The 22,750-nt window shown below is 38.7% G+C and overlaps 1 protein-coding gene across 1 annotated transcript; it reads left to right on the top strand.

Annotated features, from left to right (window-relative positions):
- Positions 1-399: 399 nt before the first annotated feature.
- ABHD10 (abhydrolase domain containing 10, depalmitoylase) lies at positions 400-15,413 on the top strand. Its single transcript, XM_059922167.1, has 5 exons — positions 400-1,140; positions 3,494-3,677; positions 9,275-9,386; positions 9,789-9,926; positions 14,612-15,413. Exons 1-5 carry the CDS (start codon positions 759-761, stop codon positions 14,954-14,956), a joined length of 1,161 nt encoding a protein of 386 aa, XP_059778150.1. The 5' UTR covers positions 400-758; the 3' UTR covers positions 14,957-15,413.
- The last annotated feature ends 7,337 nt before the right edge of the window (positions 15,414-22,750 follow it).

The raw sequence follows: 22,750 nt of genomic DNA, 5'->3' as shown, positions 1-22,750 counted from the left end.
AAACTAGTATTTTCTATAGGAAAGTCACAAATTGGGGCCATTGGGTCAAAGGGCATGAAAATGATGCATATTTTAAATTGCCATAGGTGGTCAGGTTACTTGACAAAAGAGTTTGTCAGTATACCCTCCCACCAACCATACATGAGTGCCCATTGCCCAGCTTCCTTGCTGGAAAAAAGTTAAAAAGAACAATAGTTGTTCTTTTTAACTTTTGCCAATCTGATGGGTAGGAAAAATGGCATGGGTTATTTTTTTAATTCCAATTTTTCAGTTAGGTTGATCATCATGTTTACATATATGAACTGCCTATCACAGCTGTTGGCCAATTTTATTGGAATTATATATTTTTTCTTATTTCTAGGAGCAGGGTGAACAGAAGTATTCAGGTTTTATTCTTCTGTTGAGACCGTTTATCTACTGGAATTTATTTTTGCGTATAGTATGAGACAGGGGTCAGGGTAATTCAACAGTCAGGCATACAAAGAGCTAAAACAAACTGAAAAAGGGCGAAGGAGCGGCGAATGTTCGATTCCACTCCAGGTGTTTATACAAGCAGGATTAAGGTCAGATCTTCGAACCATTTCCGGTACAGGTCAAAACTGTCAAGGGGGTGAGAACTACTTGTAACGCAGCAAGTCTTAGCACTTTTATGTTTCAGCTCCCTACTGTCATCGGGATGATGAGATGGTTTCCTATCTAGGAACGATGGGTGGGGTTCCTCTCCTCGCTTCCAGTCCTGGAGTATCTACCCACCGAGAATGCAGCCTACCGAGGGCGCTCAAAACATCCCAAACTCACAGACCGAACCTCCCCAACAGAACAGCCCAACAGCGAAAGGCTGGGAAGAGCGACGACGCTCTGCGCATGTGCGCTCTCCGGGGGTCGAAACTCGGACAGGCGCCGTTTGCCAAGTTGCGTCGTCCAGCGGGCGGCGCATGCGCAAGCTCGGTTCTGGGCGCTCTGCGTGTCTCTGTAGGTCGGCGCGGGGCGCAGGGGCCGTTGGGAAGATGGCGAGGGTGGGTCTGGGCGCTTGGGTACCCTGTCGCAGGTTGGGCCGGATGGCCGTCTCCTTCGGCTTCCACCGTGGGCTCAGCACGTTACTTGCACCGAAGGCCGAGCGGGCGCCACGGTGGCTCCCAGGTCAGTGTCCGAAAGGTTGGAGTAGGACGCGTACTTCCGAACATCACGGATTCCGTCAGTTCCTGTGCCATGCGTTTTTGGCTCCCCGTTCAGAAATGCTCTTCCCCGGTTCTCAGTACCCCAGTTCTAGGCACTTTCGACAATTCTGGTGAAGGCTGTGAGGAGAGCTCTGCCGGGCCCGGGGGTATTCTGGGCAGCCCGGGCCGTTGGTGGCGTCACGCTCTGCAGTCTAAGGATCCTCTCTGCCCGCCTCCCCCTTGTTAAGCGCCAACATTAGGAAAAATTCAGATGTGCATTTAATGCGTTTGATTATTAGTTGCTTTTGCTTTTCTCTGCTGGTTCTAAAGGGTTTACAGATCGTGACTGTTAAGATGCTTAGACCTGCTCTCCCTTGACTTGAGCGATTTTACAATATGAACATTTTCTTTGGAAAAGTTTAAACGCCGTCATCAAGCCTAATTTCTAGTTTTTTGCTTCTGTTTTGTTTTTCCCATGATCGCAGCCCAGTAAAAACCGTAGTCGTTACTCTACAAAGGAAACTAGAATTTGGACGAAAAATTTAAGCCCCTGAGTATTTCCGTTCCTTGTGCTTGATTCTTCTCCGTCCCACCCTAACTCCACTCCCAGCCCCCATATATATAGTTTGTCTTTCTGAATTATGTCTTTTTATTTTTTTTTGTTGTTGTTGTTGTTTTCACACCCTTGCCAGACAGCTGTCAGATGTATAGTGCTTGGAATGGGAATTGTCATGGCAAATACCCTTTGAGTTTAAAATTTTAAGCATATTATCAGTTTAACTTACCTTTAATTGTACACAACCAAAAGGCTATTATATATCTGTTTTTTTAGCAAAGTATAGTATGTCATTTCATTAACTAGAATATGATACTCTTTTACTATTTAGTGAACATTCATTGAACACTTATGCCCCAGGCTTTAAGCTAATCCTTACACTATGAAGATCATTCACGGATATAATGTTAAGAACCTGACCACTTATAACTCACCAAGATTAAACAAATTGTAATTATGGAGAATTTCCTGTTGGAAAGTAATATGGAAGAGAGGATAGGAAGGAATTTTGGAGTGCTAAGGAAATGGGAAATGAACATTTTTGCTGCTGCAATCTGTCAACCAACATAACTGGCTCCTACTAGCCTTGTTTTTCAGTAAAAGTTTTAAATTTGGCATATTTCACTATACATTGAAACTCTGAAACAGGATTACATATAAAAGGGATAGCTTTAAGGGCTTCAATTTAGTTTTTTAAAAAATCAACTTCTCAAATCCAAACTGAGGAAAACTTTATTAGCTCACATGGAAGAGACTGAGAAGTTTTAATTAGCCACAATAAAGTAGAGAAAGGTTTCATGTGATAAAAAAGTTTCATGTGATAAAAAAGAGATTCCGTTGGTCCAGAAAAAGACTGTTAAGGGAGTACACGAGCCTAGTTTCTTCGGAGGGAGAAAGTGGGATTATAAATGACTTTTTTTTTTTTTTTAAATATCTTTCTACATTTTTTAAGAGCAAGTATTGACTTTACAGTAGGGAAGGAACTTTAAAAATAATGAAATGGAACAACCTTGTAAGGTTTACCCATTGTGCCTTTGTACTTGCACTAAGATTTGTGTGTACCATTCACAGAAAACCAGGCCAACAAATAAAACACAGTGATTGGGAGCCCTCTGAGAAATCTTTTTCCAAAAATGGTATTATCATTCATTTATTCAAGGTTACTTATAAAGAAACTGCTCATTGAACCCCCCTCAGCAGATATGGAATCATCATTGGCTGTTACCATGGCCCATGATTTTATGGGTGGAGAGGGAATCAGTAATAAAAGGGGCACAGCACCTCTACCTTTGAAACAACTTCCCAAGGGTAGACCAAACTTGTTTCTCCCCCTCCCCACTAAAAAGTAGAGGATGTGAAACCCCTTAAACATTAAAAAAAATTTTAAAGAAGACAAATCTCACAAGAAAGGGCTAAAACTAGTGTAGGTAAATCTGAATGTTGATTGATACTATTTGGGACATGATATAGCAGCAACAGAAAAACATTTTTGACAAGTCTCTCTGTCTTTTGTTGCCTTCAGATTTCCTTCTCATTGTGTATTTTGGAAGAATCATGATTGGACCTTGCTCAGAGAAGACACTGATTGTGACATGATTTTAAAAGATACCATGCACAGACTTGTGACTTTAATACTTCACATCTGTATTTTTTTTCTATTAAATGGAAATAGTATTTGACATCAGTTTGATGAGTTAAGAAAGTTAAGATTAGAAATATGTATGGTTTTCAAAAAACTGTGTTTGCAAACTATAGTTTATGTTTTGTGTACTTTGTTTAGCTTGCAGACAAAAGACCTCAATCTCTTTCCTTAGTCGACCAGACCTTCCAAACCTGGCTTATAAGAGGCTAAAAGGCAAAAGTCCAGGAATTATCTTCATCCCTGGCTATATTTCTAATATGAATGGTACAAAAGCACTGGCGATTGAGGAGTTTTGCAAATCTCTAGGTCACGCCTATATAAGGTAGGAACAACACATTTTAGAGAAAATATTACCATTTACCGTGGCAGTAGAGAATTACTTCTGCTCTAACCAACTGAAACAAATGCCAGCATTTTTATAGATTAATTTATTTTAATGGTCTGTAAACTTTCATTTTGTGATTTAAGGTTCTTGTAAAGTGCAGCCTTTAAAAAGCCTTTTTTATAGGTCTTTGTGGGGAATTCCTTGGCGGTCCAGTGGTTAGGACTCCGAGCTCTTACTGCTGAGGGCCCAGGTTCAATCCGTGGTCGGGGAACTAAGATCCCACAAGCCACGCTGCCAAAACAAAACAAAAAAACAAAATAAATAAATAAATAAATAAATAAAGGTCTTTGTGCCACACCGACAATGGTGGCAGAAAAAAACTAGTGGTAACTTAGCTCTTTAGAAACAATATTCTAACATGACAACAAACCAGTATACTAATTGGCTTTCTTGTAATCTCATAATTATATTGTGGTTTTCCTTTGGGGACTTAAGGACATTTATTTGACCACTGTTTATTTCCTTTTAAAATATGTAGTTTAAAACAATATATGTGTTTAAAAGTATTGTAAAATTAATGTTGTATAATTTGCATTTCCACCGAGTTTCTTTTCTTTCACTTCTGTAGCCTGAATATGTATAAGCATAAATAAGGATATGTGTTGTTTAACTACTACTTGATTTCACAGTTCCTAATATTTCATACTGATAATTATTTTACTAAAATAATGTGTTTACATTGTTATTAGATTTGTTTACTTATAACAATCATTTATTTAGTGCCTGATTTGCCAGAAGACATAGTATGGTTTAGTAAAAAGAGTGCTGGCCTGGAATTCAAGAAACATGGGCTCTAGAATTAATGCTAGCAATAACTGACAAGATGAGTCAGTTAACAAATGCTGGACCTATTTTCTTCATCATAAAAAGGAAGAGATTGGACGAAAGATAATTTCTGAATTCTTTTCTATCACTAGCAACCTAAAAATCTATTTATCTAGTTTTTAGAAGAGTTTCAGTAACATTCATTCAATAGGTCTAGAAAATACAGCTTTTAGAAATAAAATAAAAAATAATTAGAAATAAAAAATTTTTAAACTTTTAGAATTAAAAATAAGACTTTTATCTATTCAATATATTAGCAAAAAGTATGTCAATTGTATGAATTTTGTCTTATTCCTGTTATCAAATTAACTGAATTATTTCATTTTCATGCTCAGAACTCTTAAAAATATGTTCTAACCTAACTGTTACTCTGAAGACTGGAGTATTTTTTACAAGTAGACTTTCTAGCACTATACTGGTGCTGTGAAATATACAAAGAATTATAAAACATGGTCGTTGCCCGTAAGGATCTTTTAATCAGGGTGGAGAAATACAAGATAAAATACATATGGGAAATTAGACAGACATATTCATCAAAATGTGATTATGTCAAAGAGCAGGATACTAAATTGTATAAGGTGAGAGAAAACTAGGGAGTCGAAGTAGACAGAAAAAACTTTATAAAGGAACACTGAAAAATAGTTGGAATTTGGGTAAGAAGGTAGAGCTCTCCAGGAAGGGGAGGACTACCCTGAGCAAAGCATGATGATATCAGAAAAGTTGCCATCATTCTCCTTCTTTGTCCCCAAAAGAATTTGACTCAAGAAATCCCCATTTTATCAGTTCTCGAATTTAAATTGAGACTATGAGAGCTATAACCAGTTCCTGTCTCCCTATAAGACATATAAGGGGGTTTTCTGCATTTTGGATGCACATGAAATAAATTTTCTTTTTAAAGATATATTAAGTAATGAGGATGAAATTATAGTGTATACAGACAATTATATGATACTGTATTAAAATGTAGCCTAAGTGTATCTTTATAAAACTTTATAAAGTATAGCCCTTCGTTACAATTTTTAATTTGATCAGGTTCCTTTTTATTTGCTTTCATCAAACTTCATTGCAATCTAATCACTATTAGCTATTGATTGCATTTTTTTTTTGGTAGGAAAGTTAGAGTTTTATTTATTTATTTATTTTTTGTCTTTTACAATCATGGATCCTTTTATTGTTGTTGTTCATGTATTTTCTTTTTTTTTTTTTCCACACACACACACACTATTTTATTTTTACAAGAGATAAATAGACTGACACCAAGCATTGTAAATGGATGACCACAACAAAAGCAACAATGATTGCATTTTAACTTGTTATAAGAGATTTTATCTTCTATTTATACTCCCAATTTCTAAGTTTACTTTTGTTGTGATTTTGTCTGTAAAACTTAGATCTTGAATGAGGAAATGGTTAGTTCTGTATATTATACAAGGAATAGTACATATGGTTCTGTGTAAATGGTTTTTTAATATCCTGCCACCATGCCTAAAATAAGATTGAGTCGGAGCTCAGGAACACATGGTTTTAGGGCTGGTCTTCTCTCATAATTATTTCTAATAAAATTTAAAATTTTACATTTGGGAATATGTTCCAGAGTATTGGGGCTGCTAAGACAGAATTGCGTTACTGTGTTTAAAAGTTTTAAACTGCTGAACGTTTTTTAATTATCTTTGTCACTTGGTTAGGGTTCAGCAAGAATGAACTATATTGTCACCTATTAGTATCACTGAATGTTTATATTTTCCTTTTTGAAGGCCCTCTACATGTGTTTTGCATCTTCACCATGTAGGTGGAAGGCAACTGTAAACAACATACAGCAAGTAGAGATGTGTGATTGCCCACAGAGGGGGGTAAAGGAGAATTAGTTGGTGTCTTTCTCCCCTCTTCTCCCTGATCTGTCTTCTGTATCCCCTGGATTGAGGAGAAATAATAACCGTGATTTAGACTTCAGTAGCTGCCTTGTTACGCTATTTCCCAAGGATCCAAAACCACTTCACTTCATACCTAATTTTAATTTATTTCTCCATCACTCTTATTTATTTATTTTTAAATTTTATTTTATTTATTATTTGTGGCTGCATTGGGTCCTCGTTGCTGCCCGCGGGCTCTCTAGTTGCGGCGAGTGGGGGCCACTCCTTGTTGCGATTCGCAGGCTTCTCATTGTGGTGTCTTCTCTTGTTGTGGAGCATGGGCTCTAGGTGCGCGGGCTTCAGTTGTGGCACGCAGGCTCAGTAGCTGTGGCTCGCGGGCTCTAGAGTGCAGGCTCAGCAGTTGTGGCACACGGGCTTAGTTGCTCCGTGGCATGTGGGATCTTCCCGGACCAGGGATCGAACCTGTGTACCCTGCATTGGCAGGCGGACTCCCAATCACTGCACCACCAGGGAAGTCCCTCCATCACTTTTTAATCCCTTATCTCTTAAGAAAATATGTATACACTATATATCACATATATATTCTCCAAGTACACGAAAAACACTAGGATTTAATAGTTCTCACCAGATTTTAAGAATCAGAAAAATACTGAAAACTTTAAATTTAAATAAAATAATTCTTTATACTTTTACGTTCTATTCATTTAATATGTATTATAGTACTCAGTGTGTGAGGTTCACATGCTAGCCACTATGGAGAATGCAGAAACAAAAATAAGATGATGGTATTTCCCCTCTAGGATCTTTACAGTCTCATAGGAATGATGAGACACAAATACACACATAAACTGTCTTATAGAACAGGATACAATAAAATGATTGTGACTAATAAAAGTGAATTCTAACGTTCATTAAGTAGAGGGTTTTTTTTTTCCGGCTTGTCTGGGAAGCCTTTGCAGCAAAATTTCATTTGGACTAAGCTCTGAGAGGGGATATTAGTAATGAAGGTGATGGGAGAAGGTATTCCATGTGAAGGAAATGGATGAAGCGTAAAACAGAGACAGAAAACATAGAGTCTTTTTTAGGAACAGCAAGTTGATCAGTTTGACTAAAGCAGTAGTTTCATCAGAAGAAATAAAAGGTCAATCTGAGATGACTAAAATATGTTTTTAAAAAACAGGCTAAAGCACTAAATTTTTATGTTATATATCACAGGAAGCCATTGAAGTTAATGCCATATCAATACAGTGTGTCAGACAAAACCTGACAGTATAAAGTGGGTCCATTTGGAGAAAGAATAGTCATAGAGACACAGGAGGCTGCTGTGAGAGGGTAGGTGTAAGATGACAAAGACCTGCACCAGGACACCAGTCTTACCAAACTGAGGAGAAAGGGGTGCAAGTGAGAAAAAATGAGAGAGTGAGGATAGTACAGGGCAGGCAGTGTTCTACACCCTGGGGGAAAACAAACTTGAAATAAAACAGTCTGCCCTTGAAGAACTGACATTCTAGTCAGAGAGAGACATATATTTAAAACTTGATTACAACACACAATATGAAAAGTGTGAATTGGGTACAAAGAAAGTCACCTACTACTACTAAATGACACATTCTGTCAAAGAAAGTTCCTCAGAGGAGGTGACATGACTTAAAGGATGACTAGAAGTTTGAATGGGGAAGGAAGGCTTTTTAGGCAGTGGAACAGCATGCAAAGTCTCAAAGTTAGGAAAGGGCTTATCCAGGAATTGGGAGTAGTTCAGTATGACTAGGGTTTAGGGCAGTCTGCAGGAGTGGTATGATACTTCATGATTTATTGAATTGAGACCTTGAAGGAGAGGTAAAATTCACAGATCAGACAGACTCTGAGCCTGGAGAACTAGGAAGTTGGAAGGAAAGAAAACCAAGAGGAGGAGCTAGTGATGATGAATTTGATTCTGGACTTCTCTCTTCCTTCTCCTAATTGAGTAAACATACACTTAGCACTTACCATGTGCAAGGGACTGATGTAGGCACTGGGAAAGCAGTGTGAACAAAACAATCTGCCCCTATGGAGCTTCCATTCTAGTGTGGGAGATAGACCACAAACCAATAATCAAATATGTGTATTGTCAGGTAGCAATATTTGCTATAAAGAGAATAAAGCAGGGTAAGGAACTAGAGAATGATGAAAGAAGCACAACTTTCGGTTGAATGGTCAGAGAAGACTTACGGAAATGTAACATTTGAGCCAAAGGCCTAAATGAAGTGAGGGAGCAATCTGAGTGGATATCTGGAGTAGAGTGGTCCACGTGGAAGGAGAAGCTGCTGTAAAACTCCTGAGGCAGGAATGTGGGTGATATATTCCATTAACGTCAAAAAGGAAAGTAAGGATACAACTGGGAGGGAGAGAGAACAGTAAGAAATGAGATCAGAGAGGTAGGTAGGGGCTAGAGGATGGAAAGGACTTTGGATTTTACTTAAAGATTATACAAAGCCTTTGGAGGGTTTGTGCAAGACATGATTTTTGTTTTAAAAGGATCACTGACTACTGTGTGGGGAATAGACTTTGAGGGTAAAAAATGAAAATGGAGATCTACTAGGAGACTGTTGCATTAGTTCAGTCAAGAGAGGATAGTGATTTGGACCAGGCTGGCAGCCGTGGAGGAGGTGAGAAAGTAAGTGGCTATGGGAGATCTTTGAAGGTTAAGCCAGTAGGATTTGCTGAAATACATATTGACTTCACTGTTTCACTTTAATATATTTTAGACATTGTAATAATGATTAATGTGCTATCTTCCTTAAAAATTAGAGAAGCAAATACATAGATATCTAAATATAGATATGTTTTCTCTTTTTCCAGGTTTGATTACTCAGGAGTTGGAAATTCAGATGGTAACTTAGAAGAATGCACAGTGGGAAAATGGAGAAAAGATGTTCTTTCTATAATTGATGACTTGGCTGAAGGACCACAGGTGACTGTTTTCGTTAAATATGATGATAATTGTTGACTGCAACCTCATGACATTTGAGCTGTTTCTTTAGATGTGAAAATTTATTTAATATTTTAAATGTCTAACCATCCATTTTTGTATTTCAGTATCAAATCAGTTCTATTATTTTCACTTTCTCATAAAACGAAGGTAGCATTTTACTTTTCATTTTACAAATTTTATTTGTCTAGTTTATTCTCTATTATAGACCTAATACTTTAACAAAAAGTAATCATAATCTTAATTTTACTTTGTGCCAAATATTAAAAGTCTGGGAGCCAATGAATATAAAGAAAGAAAGTATATACGTTCTATGAAATTATTCACTGCCTTCCAGAAAAGAAAAAGAAATTCCTCTTTAAAACTACATGTTTTTACTTTTAGATACTAGTTGGATCTAGCCTCGGTGGATGGCTTATGCTTCATGCTGCAATCGCACGGCCACAAAAGGTTGTTGCTCTTATTGGCATAGCTACAGCTGTGGATGGCCTGGTGACACAGTTTAATCAGCTTCCTGTTGAGGTGAGTCCCAGGCAACCTCAGTGTATCCCTGCTGTCGTTCTTTTGCTCCCTCTTTGAATTTTGTTCATGTGTCATCTGTCCTTTGACTTGTTACACTGGCCCATCTTTTGTCTTAACTGCCTTTTTGTATACCATTTCTTTGCCGCCTTTAACTATTTGGTCTCCTGTTTAAGGTTTTCTTTTTTTTCACAGTCACTTCAAATCATTTTGCCAAATATTTGAGCCACATGAATGAAATCACACTTTGAATTTCTTGTTTTAGCAACATTTTATTAACCACATTTGTTTATTTGGATCATACATCGTGATCTCTTTTTGGACCTCTTAGTCTTATTTTGTGGCTTATGGGAAATGGTACCTATTCTATGACCATGTTAAGACGGCTAATCAATTATGAAACTGTTTTTTTTTTAGCCTGAAAGCCTCAGATCCTCTCTCAGCAGAGCTCTCTGAGCACACACTGTCAGTCATACACAGGAGATGAGACTTGCCATTCCTGGCCTAGACACTAAGTTAGCATTCTTTTTCTACTCCTAATTCTCACCTTTAAAAAAAAAAGGTGCTTTTCACCATTAGCATGTTCTTCAGTAACTCATGATAGAAATAAGGTTTCTGAAATAATTGGGAATGGAATTAGTTTATTATACTTTGTTATTGGACATATGTTTAGGCACTTCAGTTGTCTGCAAGGATAAAAAAAATGGTGGGTAATAGCTGTTTACTTTGTTATTTTTGTGTTTTGCAATCAATTAAGTTCTCCTTGGGCATATTTTTCCTAGGGCTCTAAATTTCAGTTGTGGGACTAAGATCCTAGCAGAAAGAAAAGCAGTCCGGAGCAGTAGTGCAGAAAGTGTAGGCCCGAGGCCAGCAGCAACAGCGTCACCTGCGAACTTGTAGAAATGGATATTCTTGAGCTTCACCAAGACCAGCTGAATCAGAAACTGGGAGTGTGGCCGAGTAATCTGTTTTAACCAGGCCCGCAGGTGAAGTGTGAGAACCACTGCTCTACAGAGTCGGGGAGCAGGAGGAGGAGGAAAAGAAAAAGAAGAAAAAAGCCTATGTAGTGTTGAATAGTAGAATGTCATTGACTTTTGCCTCAAGTTCTGCATTGAATTCAGTGCCATATACTATTTGTTCTAAGTTTATTCTTAGTTCACATTGTTCTTTACAGCTCCTTGAGAAATGGCATTGTCTGCATAGTCAGCTTCTTCATATGATTTCCTATCAGGGCTGAAATTACAAAGCTGATCTTCTTTGCACTTACCTCCTATTTCTGAAGTTTTTTCACTTTCTTGATTGTTTCTCATACATGGTTGATCAATGTCCTCATGCTGCTAAATTTTCCTACCACTGTATCCTTCTGCATATAAACCTTGGACCCCTTACTCTGTTCTCTAACTCAATAATGCAGTGCTTCTCATGGTAGGAAATTATTTCAAGAAGATGGCCTACTGGGAAAGAATTGATTAAACAATTTTGGGAGGTTATTGGTAAATGACAAGATCTATGTATGTTTATTTTTATGTGTGTGTATCCATCACTCAGAGGGAAGATATGGTAGATACCCTGTAAGTGACTGAGAAGATCTATAGCCTGCAAATCAGGGTATATCTTTGCTAATCCTAAATCAGACCAGCAAAAATTCTTAAACAGAAACATGTTGACCCTTATTAACTTAAAAGCATGTGTAAAGAAAGAGCAGGGACACTAGGACCACTGTCTTTTCTTCTCCACATAGACAGCCAGTACTAGCAGTGTCAAGGGAATGGAGGTGGAGGTTTTTGCTATCTTCTTTAGCCCTGGGAATATTAACACACAGCATTACTCATTATGTAGGAGCTTGACTTACCTCTTAACTAACTCTAATCATTGTCTGCTTCTTTGGACAGTAGAGGGCGTCAGGCAGGATGCACAGCTGTTGGAGTCTAAGCTTCACAGCCACATTGCCTCGTTAGTTTCTTCTTGGTGTAGAAATTATATATATTGTACATTTTCTCTGATTAATACTGTTTTTGCTATTTCTGTACTTCTTGTTTTTGAGGCTTTAGGACATATAAGATTTTGTAAAGTTAAGTTTGTTCTTCAAATGGACAATATTCATTCAACTCAATAGCAGATAACAGAGCTAGTTGGGGTGGGCAATGATGCTTAAAATGCAACTATTATTAATTATGTCTCAGTAATTAACGTAGTTCCCACTTCATCTAATAATCGATGAAACTAAGTTCTTATTACGGAAATTACCAATTCAGGAACAGTCATGAGTAGCTTGAAGGGAACTGAATATCATTTTTACTTTAAATATTTGATTCATATGTTGCTTTAATGCAGAGTACCCCATGATACTAATATAGGTTCATATATTTTATAGTTTTTTAAACTTTCATTAATTTTAAATCATTTGGATATAGATATTTAGAAGTGTAGGTTTCAGATATACAGCTTTTTCACTGAATCAAATCTTTTTGGAATTTTATAAAAGACATTAAAATTCCTAAATACACAGATTATATCATACACATTTTACTGTTTAAATTCTTTTTTGCCTCTTTGTATTTGTAATAAGTCAACAATTTTAAATGTGGAAAAATAATATTTTCATTGAAAATTTAAATACAAAATTTTTGAAATATATTGTATGTAGCTTTTCTTTCCTTATATTTTTCTTTATTTTTGATACGATGTCCATCTGTTTTTCTAGACAGAAATGCCCTTCATATTATATGGTTGCAAGAGGCTTAAAGCTATTTACATCTTGATTTACTAGTTCAAGTTGTGATAATCTTTCCAAAGAATTTATTATATGCATATAAACCTTTATGTTCAAAGATGTTCATGGAAGTATTCAGCAGTGTGGGAATGGTCAAGTTAATTATCTTAGATGCATTATAGTGGACAATTATGCAGCCTTTAAAAACTTTTAATAGAATCTTTTAAAACCCAGAAATATATATATTGAATAAATAAACCAGCACTGAAAACTATATGAATTGTAATAGCTAAGTGTTTTACATATTGTATATATAAAAATCAAACACATATAGAAAAATACTGGAAGGAAATAAGCCAGAATAATAATGGTTGTTATATCCATGAAATAGGACTATAGGTGATTTATTTATTTTTATGCTTCTTCTTTTTTTTCTTTTTTTTGAAAGGGGGGAGTTTTTTCTTTTTGTTTTTGTTTTTAAATAAATTTATTTATTTATTTATTTATTTATTTATTTATTTATTTTTGGCTGCGTTGGGTCTTCATTGCTGTGTACTGCCTTTCTCTAGTTGCAGTGAACGGGGTCTGTTCTCCCCTGCAGTGCGTAGGCTTCTCATTGCAGAGCATGGGCTCTAGGGCACACGGGCTTAGTTGCTCCGCGGCACGTGGGATCTTCCTGGACCAGGGCTCGAACCGGTGTCTCCTGAACTGGCAGGCAGATTGTTAACCACTGCGCCACCAGGGAAGCCCTGTTTTGTTTTTTATTTATTTAATTTATTTATTTTTGGCTGCGTTGGGTCTCGTGCGAGCTTTCTCTAGTTGCGGCGAGCAGGGGCTGCTCTTCTTGGGGCGTGTGTGCTTCTCATTGCCGTGGCTTCTCTTGTTGCGGAGCACAGGCTCTAGGCATGCGGGCTTCAGTAGTTGTGGCACGAGGGCTCAGTAGTTGTGGCTCGTGGGCTCTAGAGTGCAGGCTCAGTAGTTGTGGTGCACGGGCTTAGTTGCTCTGTGGCATGTGAGATCTTCCCGGACCAGGGCTCGAACCCGTGTCCCCTGCATTGGCAGGTGGATGCTTAGCCACTGCACCACCAGGGAAGTCCCTTTTTATGCTTTTTATATTTTCCACGTTTCTATAATAAGTATATGTTACTTTAACTAGAAAAATTGTTTAAGACAAATTATAATCTAAAAAACAGAAATTCTTCAAGAATCAAAGAATACCCAGCATTTTATTTTAAGGGTAGAAATGATACCATGCTCAGTTTTCAGGAAGTATTTGGAAGACCTCTTTGTCATCCAAAACAACAAACAAATTTTTTCTCATTCCATAGAACTCTAAAAGGCAAAAACTACATTTTTTTTACATTCAGGATAAAATTGGGTGTGTATGGTTGCCCCAGAATAACCACTGTCTTATTTTTCGTTTTTAGCACCATGCTTTATTCTTCTCCTTCTCCCACCTCATCCCCATTTTAATAACTTCTCGTATACGAACTTTTAGTTTCATGATTTTTAAATCTAAACAATTTTTATTCCTAAGATTTGATTTTATGTACTATGAATGCCACCTGTACTGATTCCAAGAAATTATTGTACTTTTCTCCCCTTCATTTTCCCTTTCAAGTTGGAGTGAAGCAATACCTGATTTTTAAGACGTTACACGATAAAGTTAGTTAAATCTGTTTGAATCCTAGTTACAGCAGTTAACTACCTTTCAACTTTAAACATATGTATTACTCTAACTTTAATACCCTCTTTTGTAAAAATGAAATAATAACAGATAGTATCAGGATCTTATGAGATACTATGTGGAAAGTACTTGTCACAGCTCCTTGCACATAGTAATTAATTACTGATAATTATCATCGTTATATTTTTATCACCCCTTCTTCAAAGACTGCTTTTCTTGAATTGTTTAAGACTATTGTATGTGTTAATGTTGCATAAATACTTTTGTTTTCCTCATTTTTCCCAATAGGCAAAAAAGGAAATAGAGATGAAAGGTGTGTGGTCCATGCCATCAAAATACAGTGAAGAAGGAGTTTATCGCATTCAGTACAGTGTCATTAAAGAAGCAGAGCACCACTGCTTGTTACATAGTCCTATTCCTGTGAACTGCCCTATAAGATTGCTCCACGGCATGAAGGATGACATTGTACCATGGCATACGTCCATGCAGGTTGCTGCCCGAGTAGTCAGCACAGATGTAGATGTCATCCTCCGAAAGAATAGTGATCATCGAATGAAGGAAAAAGCGGACATTCAACTTCTGGTTTACACTATTGATGACTTAATTGATAAGCTTTCAACGGTAGTTAACTAGAATCACAGTTTTAGTTGGAATGTAAAGTAATGGATCCAGAAGATGGAAGAGGGATAACAGATGAAGGACCCTGATACTTAGAAGGTTTTTTTCTCTTATCTCTACTTTGTAAATATCATGTGAGTATTTAATGATGTATTTGCACAAGTGATTCAGATTTTGAAGAAAGTGCCAGCTGCTGTTTGAAAAATTTTCTCCTTCCTTCAATCCTTGATTTTTTTCATCAAAATATTTCCTATTTTTTTATTCAAGAGATGTTTACCTTCTAATGCTTATGTTAACTATGCCAGCTCTTACTTAGAATTGCTAATAAAACTTGATTTTTTTGTTTTTTGTTTGGTATCATTGTATATGGAGATTTGCAAAATTATTTCTGATTTTAAAATGCAGTTTACAAGATATAGGAAAATGTTTACTGAAATAAATCTAAAATGACTAGAGAAATGTCTGAAGCATAATGAAGTTCAAAATAAAGCTATTACTTTATATATTGTATTCTGCATGTTATATTCGAACTTAAAATCAAGCTTATTCTTTTTTAAGGGCTCAAAACTTTACAGATATATAAAGGATATATATCATTTTTAAATTTTGGCTTATATGTCATATAGTTAACTGGGGGAATTTCATCTTAAGCAGTGATGAAGTATTTTCATATTCTGATTTCATATTCCAAAGAAGAAATGAATCTATATATTATCACCTACCTGCAGAAACATTCCTGTTTTATTAATATGTGGCTTAAGTACAAATAGCCAAGTTATTGCCATCTAAATCAGAGGGCTTTCTAAAATGTAGAGATAGTAAGAAAATATGAAAGGGAAATACAAAGTTCTTTTTTTAATAACTAAAATAAGCTTGTGTAGTAATCAACCTTGATATTGAATTGGTATCTTTTAGCCTTTAAGTTTGACTGGACTTTATTTAACTTGCATGTGTCAAAAATTTCTTTAATTCATTAATAAGAGAACCAGCAAATTGTAAACCTGGTTCAAAGGACAATTGAAGAAACATTTATAGGTTTTGAAGAATGTTGGGATAAAATTCCTGTGCTGAAAAGAGTTAACATAGCAGATGACTCTTCTCAGAGAGACCTGCTTACAAAGTTCGCCCTTGACTAGCATCTGGGAACTTGGATTTTAGGAGTGTCCCAGCATTCTGTTAGGGAACTGTTGATCAAAACCGCCAGCCTTGGCCAGACACAATGATAACCACTTGCCTGAGTTGTCTCACAACAGGAGGTCCCAATAAAGAACAAGGTGCTGCCACCGAAAACTAACCAGGAAAATTCAGGATGGGCCGAAAGGAGGAGGGAGGAGGTGATATGTCCTGCCTACCTCCTGGAAACCCTCACCCTGAAATCCGTCTTGGCTGAGAGGTGCATGTGCCACCAGGAAGGACCCTGAGTCAGAATGATTGGCCAGAGGCAACCCGGAAACTAATCCCATCACAGTAAAACCTGTGACTTCGAGCCACGTGGCAGAGCAGTCCTCCTGGGTTCCCTTACCCTGCTGCTCTCCACCTGGGTGCCCCTTTCCAATAAAGTCCCTTGCTTTTGCAGCACGTGTGTCTCCTCGGACAATTCATTTCCGAGTGTTAGTCAAGAGCCAACTCTCAGGCCCTGCAAGGGGTCCCCCTTCCTGCAACAATTCCAGAACTGGTCAAAGTGGCTCACTGTGCCTAAATTGTCTGTACAAACAATGTGGTTTGTGCTGGACAAATGCTTTCCTTCTATGAGTCTGGAATTTTGGTAGGTGCCAAGCAGAGACTACCCAAGTGGCCAGCTCCCAATAAACACTGGGCACTGAGTCTCTGACAAGCTTCCCTGGTGGACATTTCACATGTGCTGTCACAACGCCTTGCTGGGGGAATTAAGCTCAACTTATGTGACTCTACTAGGAGAGGATTCTTAGACGCTCACGCCTAGTTTCCCCAGACTTCACTTTGTGTGCCTTTTTCCTTTCCTGATTTTGCTTTGTATCTTTTCACTGTAATAAATCATAGCTGTGAGTCCTCCTAACAAATTGTCAAACCTGGGGGTGGTCTTGGGGACCCTGACACAGATCCAAAGCAGATGAATATCCTATAGGGCAGTACAATATAATCTAGGAGGTATCTTTTATACCAAACAAAAATAATTTACAAACCAAAAATACATGAATCATCAGTGTGTCACAGTGCCTGGTGCTAGAGTGGGTTATTAGAGGATGGTAGGGTGCCTCTTCCGGGGCCTAAGCTGCCCAGACGCTGCTAGGCACGAGGATTAGAAAGATGAGGAAAGGGCCCTGCCCTTTAGAGCTTTCTAGGGTTAAACATAATTATAATAAAATGTGATAAATATGATTGGAGATACATAGTATTTCTGTAGAGGCAATACATACAGTGGTTAAAGACAGACTCTAGAGCTTGGGTTTAAGTCCTGGCTCACCATTTACTAGCTCTGTGACTGAGCCATTTACTTCATCTCCCTGAGGTTTCCTCATCTGTAAAATGTCATAATATAAACCTACTTAATAAAGTGTAAGGGTTAAGCACAACGCATTTAGAACAATGACACATAGGAGTCACTACCATTTCACTTGTATTTTTATATGCACAAAACACAGTCCAGTGAGAAATTGGAGGGCACAATTCTTGGGGATTTAGGAAGGAAAATGGAGGCAAGGAAGTGAGTAGGTCTTCTGAAACTGAACTGGATTGGAGCTTCCTAACCTCATGATCCCAAATTGGAATGTTAGCTGTATGGTGTCCTTCAATGGCTAGGAAAAGGGAGGGGGAGGGACCCTCACTATCTAAAGACAGGAAAAGCTGTCTTAAAATTTAATCTAGCTTTGCAGAGGTTAGCATCATAAATACCAAATGAGTTTGAAGCAGTGAGATTTAGTGTATTCTAGTACATTGTTAATTCCTTTAGTGTTCTTTTCTATTTTTCTCCCAAAGCTCTTTTTTTTTTTCTTTTCTAAAACCACTCCATGCCTTGTATTCAGTAACATGGAAAATGCTTGAACAGCCAGCAGGCCCTCAGTGCCTATCTTCTGGAACCCCTGCACTGATTTAAAAGCAGCGACATGACCCCTCTAAACAATCTCAGTGCATGCAATGGAAGGGGATAAGGCCAATGCCAATGGAGAGGAAGGCTAATGAGACCACAGAATACATTTGCTTTTGCGGCATCTGTTGAGCTTACAGGTACTTCCAGACACAAATCTACACAGTAGGCTGTTCTCTGAGCAGCCAATAGAAAGGTCTGTGAGGAGGAGAGGAGGAAAAGAGCTTTGGACAAGGCTGAATTTTATAAAGCACGGAGATACAGAGCAAGGAGAACATTACTTGCGACATAACCATTCCCAAGGCAGTGCCCAAAGGGGATATGTCGACTTTTCATTATATTTTAAACTGTTAAAAAAACAAACAAGTAAGGAACTCATTTTCTGAAAGAAGGAAGAAGATCGGTGGAATTTATATATACCTTTTTTTTTTTAAAGGAAAGAACCAGTAAGATTTTACAACTTGTTTTTTTAATATAAATGTATTTATTTATTTATTTTTGGCTGTTTTAGGTCTTCGTTGCGGTGCACGGGCTTCTCATTGCAGTGGCTTCTCTTGTTGCGGAGCACGGGCTCTAGAGCACAAGCTCAGTAGTTGTGGTGCACGGGCTTAGCTGCTCCGCAGCATGTGGGATCTTCCCGGACCAGGGCTCGAACCTGTGTGGCAGGCGGATTCCTAACCACTGCGCCACCAGGGAAGTCCCTAGATATACCTTTTTTTAAAAAAATTTATTCATTTTTGGCTGTGTTGGGTCTTTGTTGCTGCGCACGGACTTTCTCTAGCTGAGGCCAGCGGGATCTACTCTTCGTTGCGGTGCGCGGGCTTCTCATTGTGGTGGCTTCTCCTGTTGCGGAGCATGGACTCTAGGTGCACAGGCTTCAGTAGTTGTGGCACGCAGGCTCAGTAGTTGTGGCACACGGGCTTAGTTGCCCCGTGGCATGTGGGATCTTCCCGGACCAGGGCTCGAACACGTGTCCCCTGCATTGGCAGGCAGATTCCTAACCACTGCACCACCAGGGAAGTCCTGATGTACCTTTTTAAGATACCCTTTCATTACAGACCTAAAGTCACTTTTTAGTTTAGAAACACAATCATGTAATATGCATAACTTGGTTTAATGAAAAAATATGATGCTTTGGTACATTTAGAGAACATTCCTAGAAAAATGCAGGTAATTTTTTTAAACGAAATTTGTCTTTTGAAGAAACTGTCCTCTCTATTTTCCTGAGCTTTCAGATTTTTACTCACAGATAAACTTCTACTCGAAAAGAAGCTCAAATCTCAGCTGCTCACTGAAGCCTTTCCTGCCTCATCCTCATCTCTGTGTCCAAGAATTTTGACGGTGGGTCCTCTGTGCTCCCTCATGAACGGCACTCTGCTCAGGCCTTTTTGATAGAACTTACTACCTGGAAATTCTCAGTTTATACGCCAACCTCCCTCTCTCAAAGGACCATTGAGATCAGGAGCTTTGTTCTGACACTCTTGAACCCCAGGTATCCCTGACCATGCCACACCATCTCCTTACGCACTTTGTATTGTTAATATTCCCTTCTCTTCTGACCTTGGCACTCTTCTCATGCAACTTACTTATTCACCTTGAGCAACTTCACCCAGGTTCCTGGTTTTAACTACTGCCTGCATGCCGATGATTCAAGTACTTTCCTTCATTCCAGATTTTTCTCTTTAGCTCCAGTTGCATAAAACCGAATGACTGGGATGGACTGTGGTGGCCCTCCCAAATGCAGTAAGTTCAAATGCTATTATCTTTCCCCCTTAATGTACCTCCCCACTTATGGTCCCCTTACAATAATTGGTGCAACCATGACCCCTGTTATACAAATCAACCCCTTGAGTCATTCTGACCCTCTCCTTTTCCTTCACCTAAATCAGATCTGATGGTTCTTTTTCTCTATGAAAACACTCAAGCTCATTTGCATGATACATAAGCCCAGTGGCAAGGCCAGTAAATATTCAACAACTAGCTGGGTGCGGAGGGGAGCCCCGATTTGCAGCATTTGCCAACAACCAGCTATACTCTTGTCATAGCTGGTTTCAAGCTACCACTGGGACGTCACTGAATAAAAGGAAACTGGGAGGACATGGCCAGTACCAGACTGTTACATAGTATATACCCCATATAGAGACAATAAACATAAATATCCACAAAAACATAGGTAATAGTAAAATGTAGCAAAATAAATTAGGAAGAGATCCATTTTGAGTATTTAACCTTTGCTTGTAATATAATGTATTTAAGTGTAAGTTTACATAATGTAAGTGGTTAAAGCGGCTGAGTTTAACAACTGGCTTTCAAAATTCCTGAAAATTTAACCATGGACATTTGCAAGCATGCTACTTTATAATCTGGAGACTGCCTGACATTCCAGCTTTATTTCTGTGTGTCTCTTCCCTTTAACCCTATGCTCTGTTGATATTAGAACATGTTCACCTTCGTAAATAAGCTGCCTTTGCCAGCAACGTTCCCTATCCCTCCTGCCTCATCCCGTTCACTAGGCAAACACCTACTCATCTTTTGAGACTTAAAGTCATCTCATTTATAAATATTTTTGCTAATTTCCTACCCTCTTCCTCCAGATATAAATGTACCTGAGTACCCTGTGCATATTTTTAGCATGACACCTGGTTGGCATTTATGGTTTACAAGTTTAATGTTGCTGGTAGACCATGTTGCCATATCTCATTCATTTCTTTTTAAAATCTCAGATACATAGACCCTTTTAAAAAGTTGTTGAAAAAATTATAATATTTATAGGCACTCAATAAACAGAGGGTTGAGCCAGTTTCCACTGTCACCACCCAGGGGATCAAGTGGTTTTTCTTTAATGACTTCCTGTGGACTTCTGGACACTTCTAACCTTCTAGGCTTTGCTTGGACTCTCCTCTTTGCCATTGTATCCTCTCCAGAACCATGATTTCAATCATTCATTTAAAGTACCCCACATATTTTGTTACAATGGCAAAAAAAACCTTCGGGTACAAAAGATCTGCAAAACAGAGTCTGAAAAAAAAAAAAAAAAGGCAAATGTACATCTTTTAGAATTGTTTCTGTTTTTTGTTTTTTTTTTTAACAAACCAACATCTTCCTTAGAGCAATTCCAGCCATAGAGGAAATAACATGCTTCCTGTTTGGGCTTCTGTTTCCTTAGTCCCGGGTTGAAACTGACCTTATTGCTGCCACCAAGATGCAACTGAGTGACTTCCAAAATTCTGCTGACAACTTCCCTGCTCTGAACTCTACCCCTGAGCTCCAAGTCTCTGGAGCCAGCTCTGCTGCCTTTAAAGCTTCTTCAACTGACGATTCCATGCAGCATCCAGACCTGCATCCATCAGCCCTTGTCATGCCTTTTTCTAAACCTACTGCTCTCCTCAAAGCTCAGATTCTCTCCCAACCGCTTTTCACAGAGCTCTCTCTCCTATGCCTTCAACTACTGACCACTAAGTCTTTTCTCAAGCAAACCACCCACATATCTACTAAGTAATTAAATTTTCAAGAGTCCAGGCCCCAGCTGGCAAGAGATTTTTCTCAATACGTGTATTGTTTGAGGTCATTTCCTGCATAGCTTCTAATCAATTTCCCACAGGGACAAAGATCGCTATCCCACATACTAAAATTGTTTTATCTAATGTTCTGAGTCAATTGATCAATCTGTTCTAGAGGAAAAATTTATATTTTATTTCTCTCCAGCACAGAACTTGGCACAGTTAAGTGCTCAAAAAAAATATTCGTTGAATGAACCAAAGAACAAAATTTATGGTGTTTTTTTTTTCCCATGAAAAGACTTACCCAACACCAGCAAGGCTTAATCTTTACCCCCAAGTGGCTTACAGTATAGGAAGACAAACTACCAAGCCCTTCAGTATTTATAAAAATTTCAGGCCAACTTAGGTCTAATGATTTCTCCTGAGGTCTTGTTTGCTCACACCAAATACTCAGTTACCACTGACAGTGTGTCAGTGGTGCCTTTCTGGTCCTTAATTAAAATAAACAGATGAAATCTTTACACTCTATCAAGACCTTTCACTCCAAGCGTTCTTAGCACGTTGAGCTCCTTGTAATTTATAAAGCGTGCTCTCAGTGTCTTTCGATTAAAAATGGCATTAAAACGCTACATTCCTTGAATAAGTCAAACTGAGGCACAACAGTTTCCCACCAGGATGGAAGTTTCGGGATGAAATCTGGCTGACAGCTGAACAAGCTAATGGTTGCAGCTCACAGCCCCGCCCCTCCTGCCCCACCAGACAACTGTTCCCTCCAGACGGGGGGAAAGTGGTTTGGCAACTCCTGACAGATGGACAGCTGACAGCATGGACCCTCCCACAGGCCTCGTTCCGTGTGCAGCTGTGCGCTGGCCTTGTGTACAACCGGCTGTTCCCCAGAGGAGGGGAAAGAATTGTGTTGCTGAGAAAGCCGCTCTCAGCGGGAGGGAGGCGGGCGGGCTAGACTGACACACGAGAGGGCTGGCTTTTTGGACGGCTCTTAGCAACGGCCCTGGCGTGACCCTCCTCAGCCATGAGAAAATAGAATCCGTGTACCATTCTTCCAGGCGCGATGCAGCATCCGCAGCTCTACGTCAAGGGGGCCTTCCTCCCGGCCTGTTAATTACCTGCTCTTTCCCATCTCAGGGTTCCTGCCTTTCCCAAGTGCTCCTGGGAGGAGGGAAGAAACGACCACCACCCAGCCCCCTTGCTGCCTGGGGGCTTCAGGCCTGATTGTGAGTCATTGTG

Source organism: Balaenoptera ricei, chromosome 4 (assembly GCF_028023285.1).
Source record: "Balaenoptera ricei isolate mBalRic1 chromosome 4, mBalRic1.hap2, whole genome shotgun sequence".
Classification (NCBI taxonomy): Eukaryota; Metazoa; Chordata; class Mammalia; order Artiodactyla; family Balaenopteridae; genus Balaenoptera; species Balaenoptera ricei.
The sequence above is the reverse complement of the archived record's forward strand: the minus strand, read 5'-3'. Positions and strand labels throughout refer to the sequence as shown.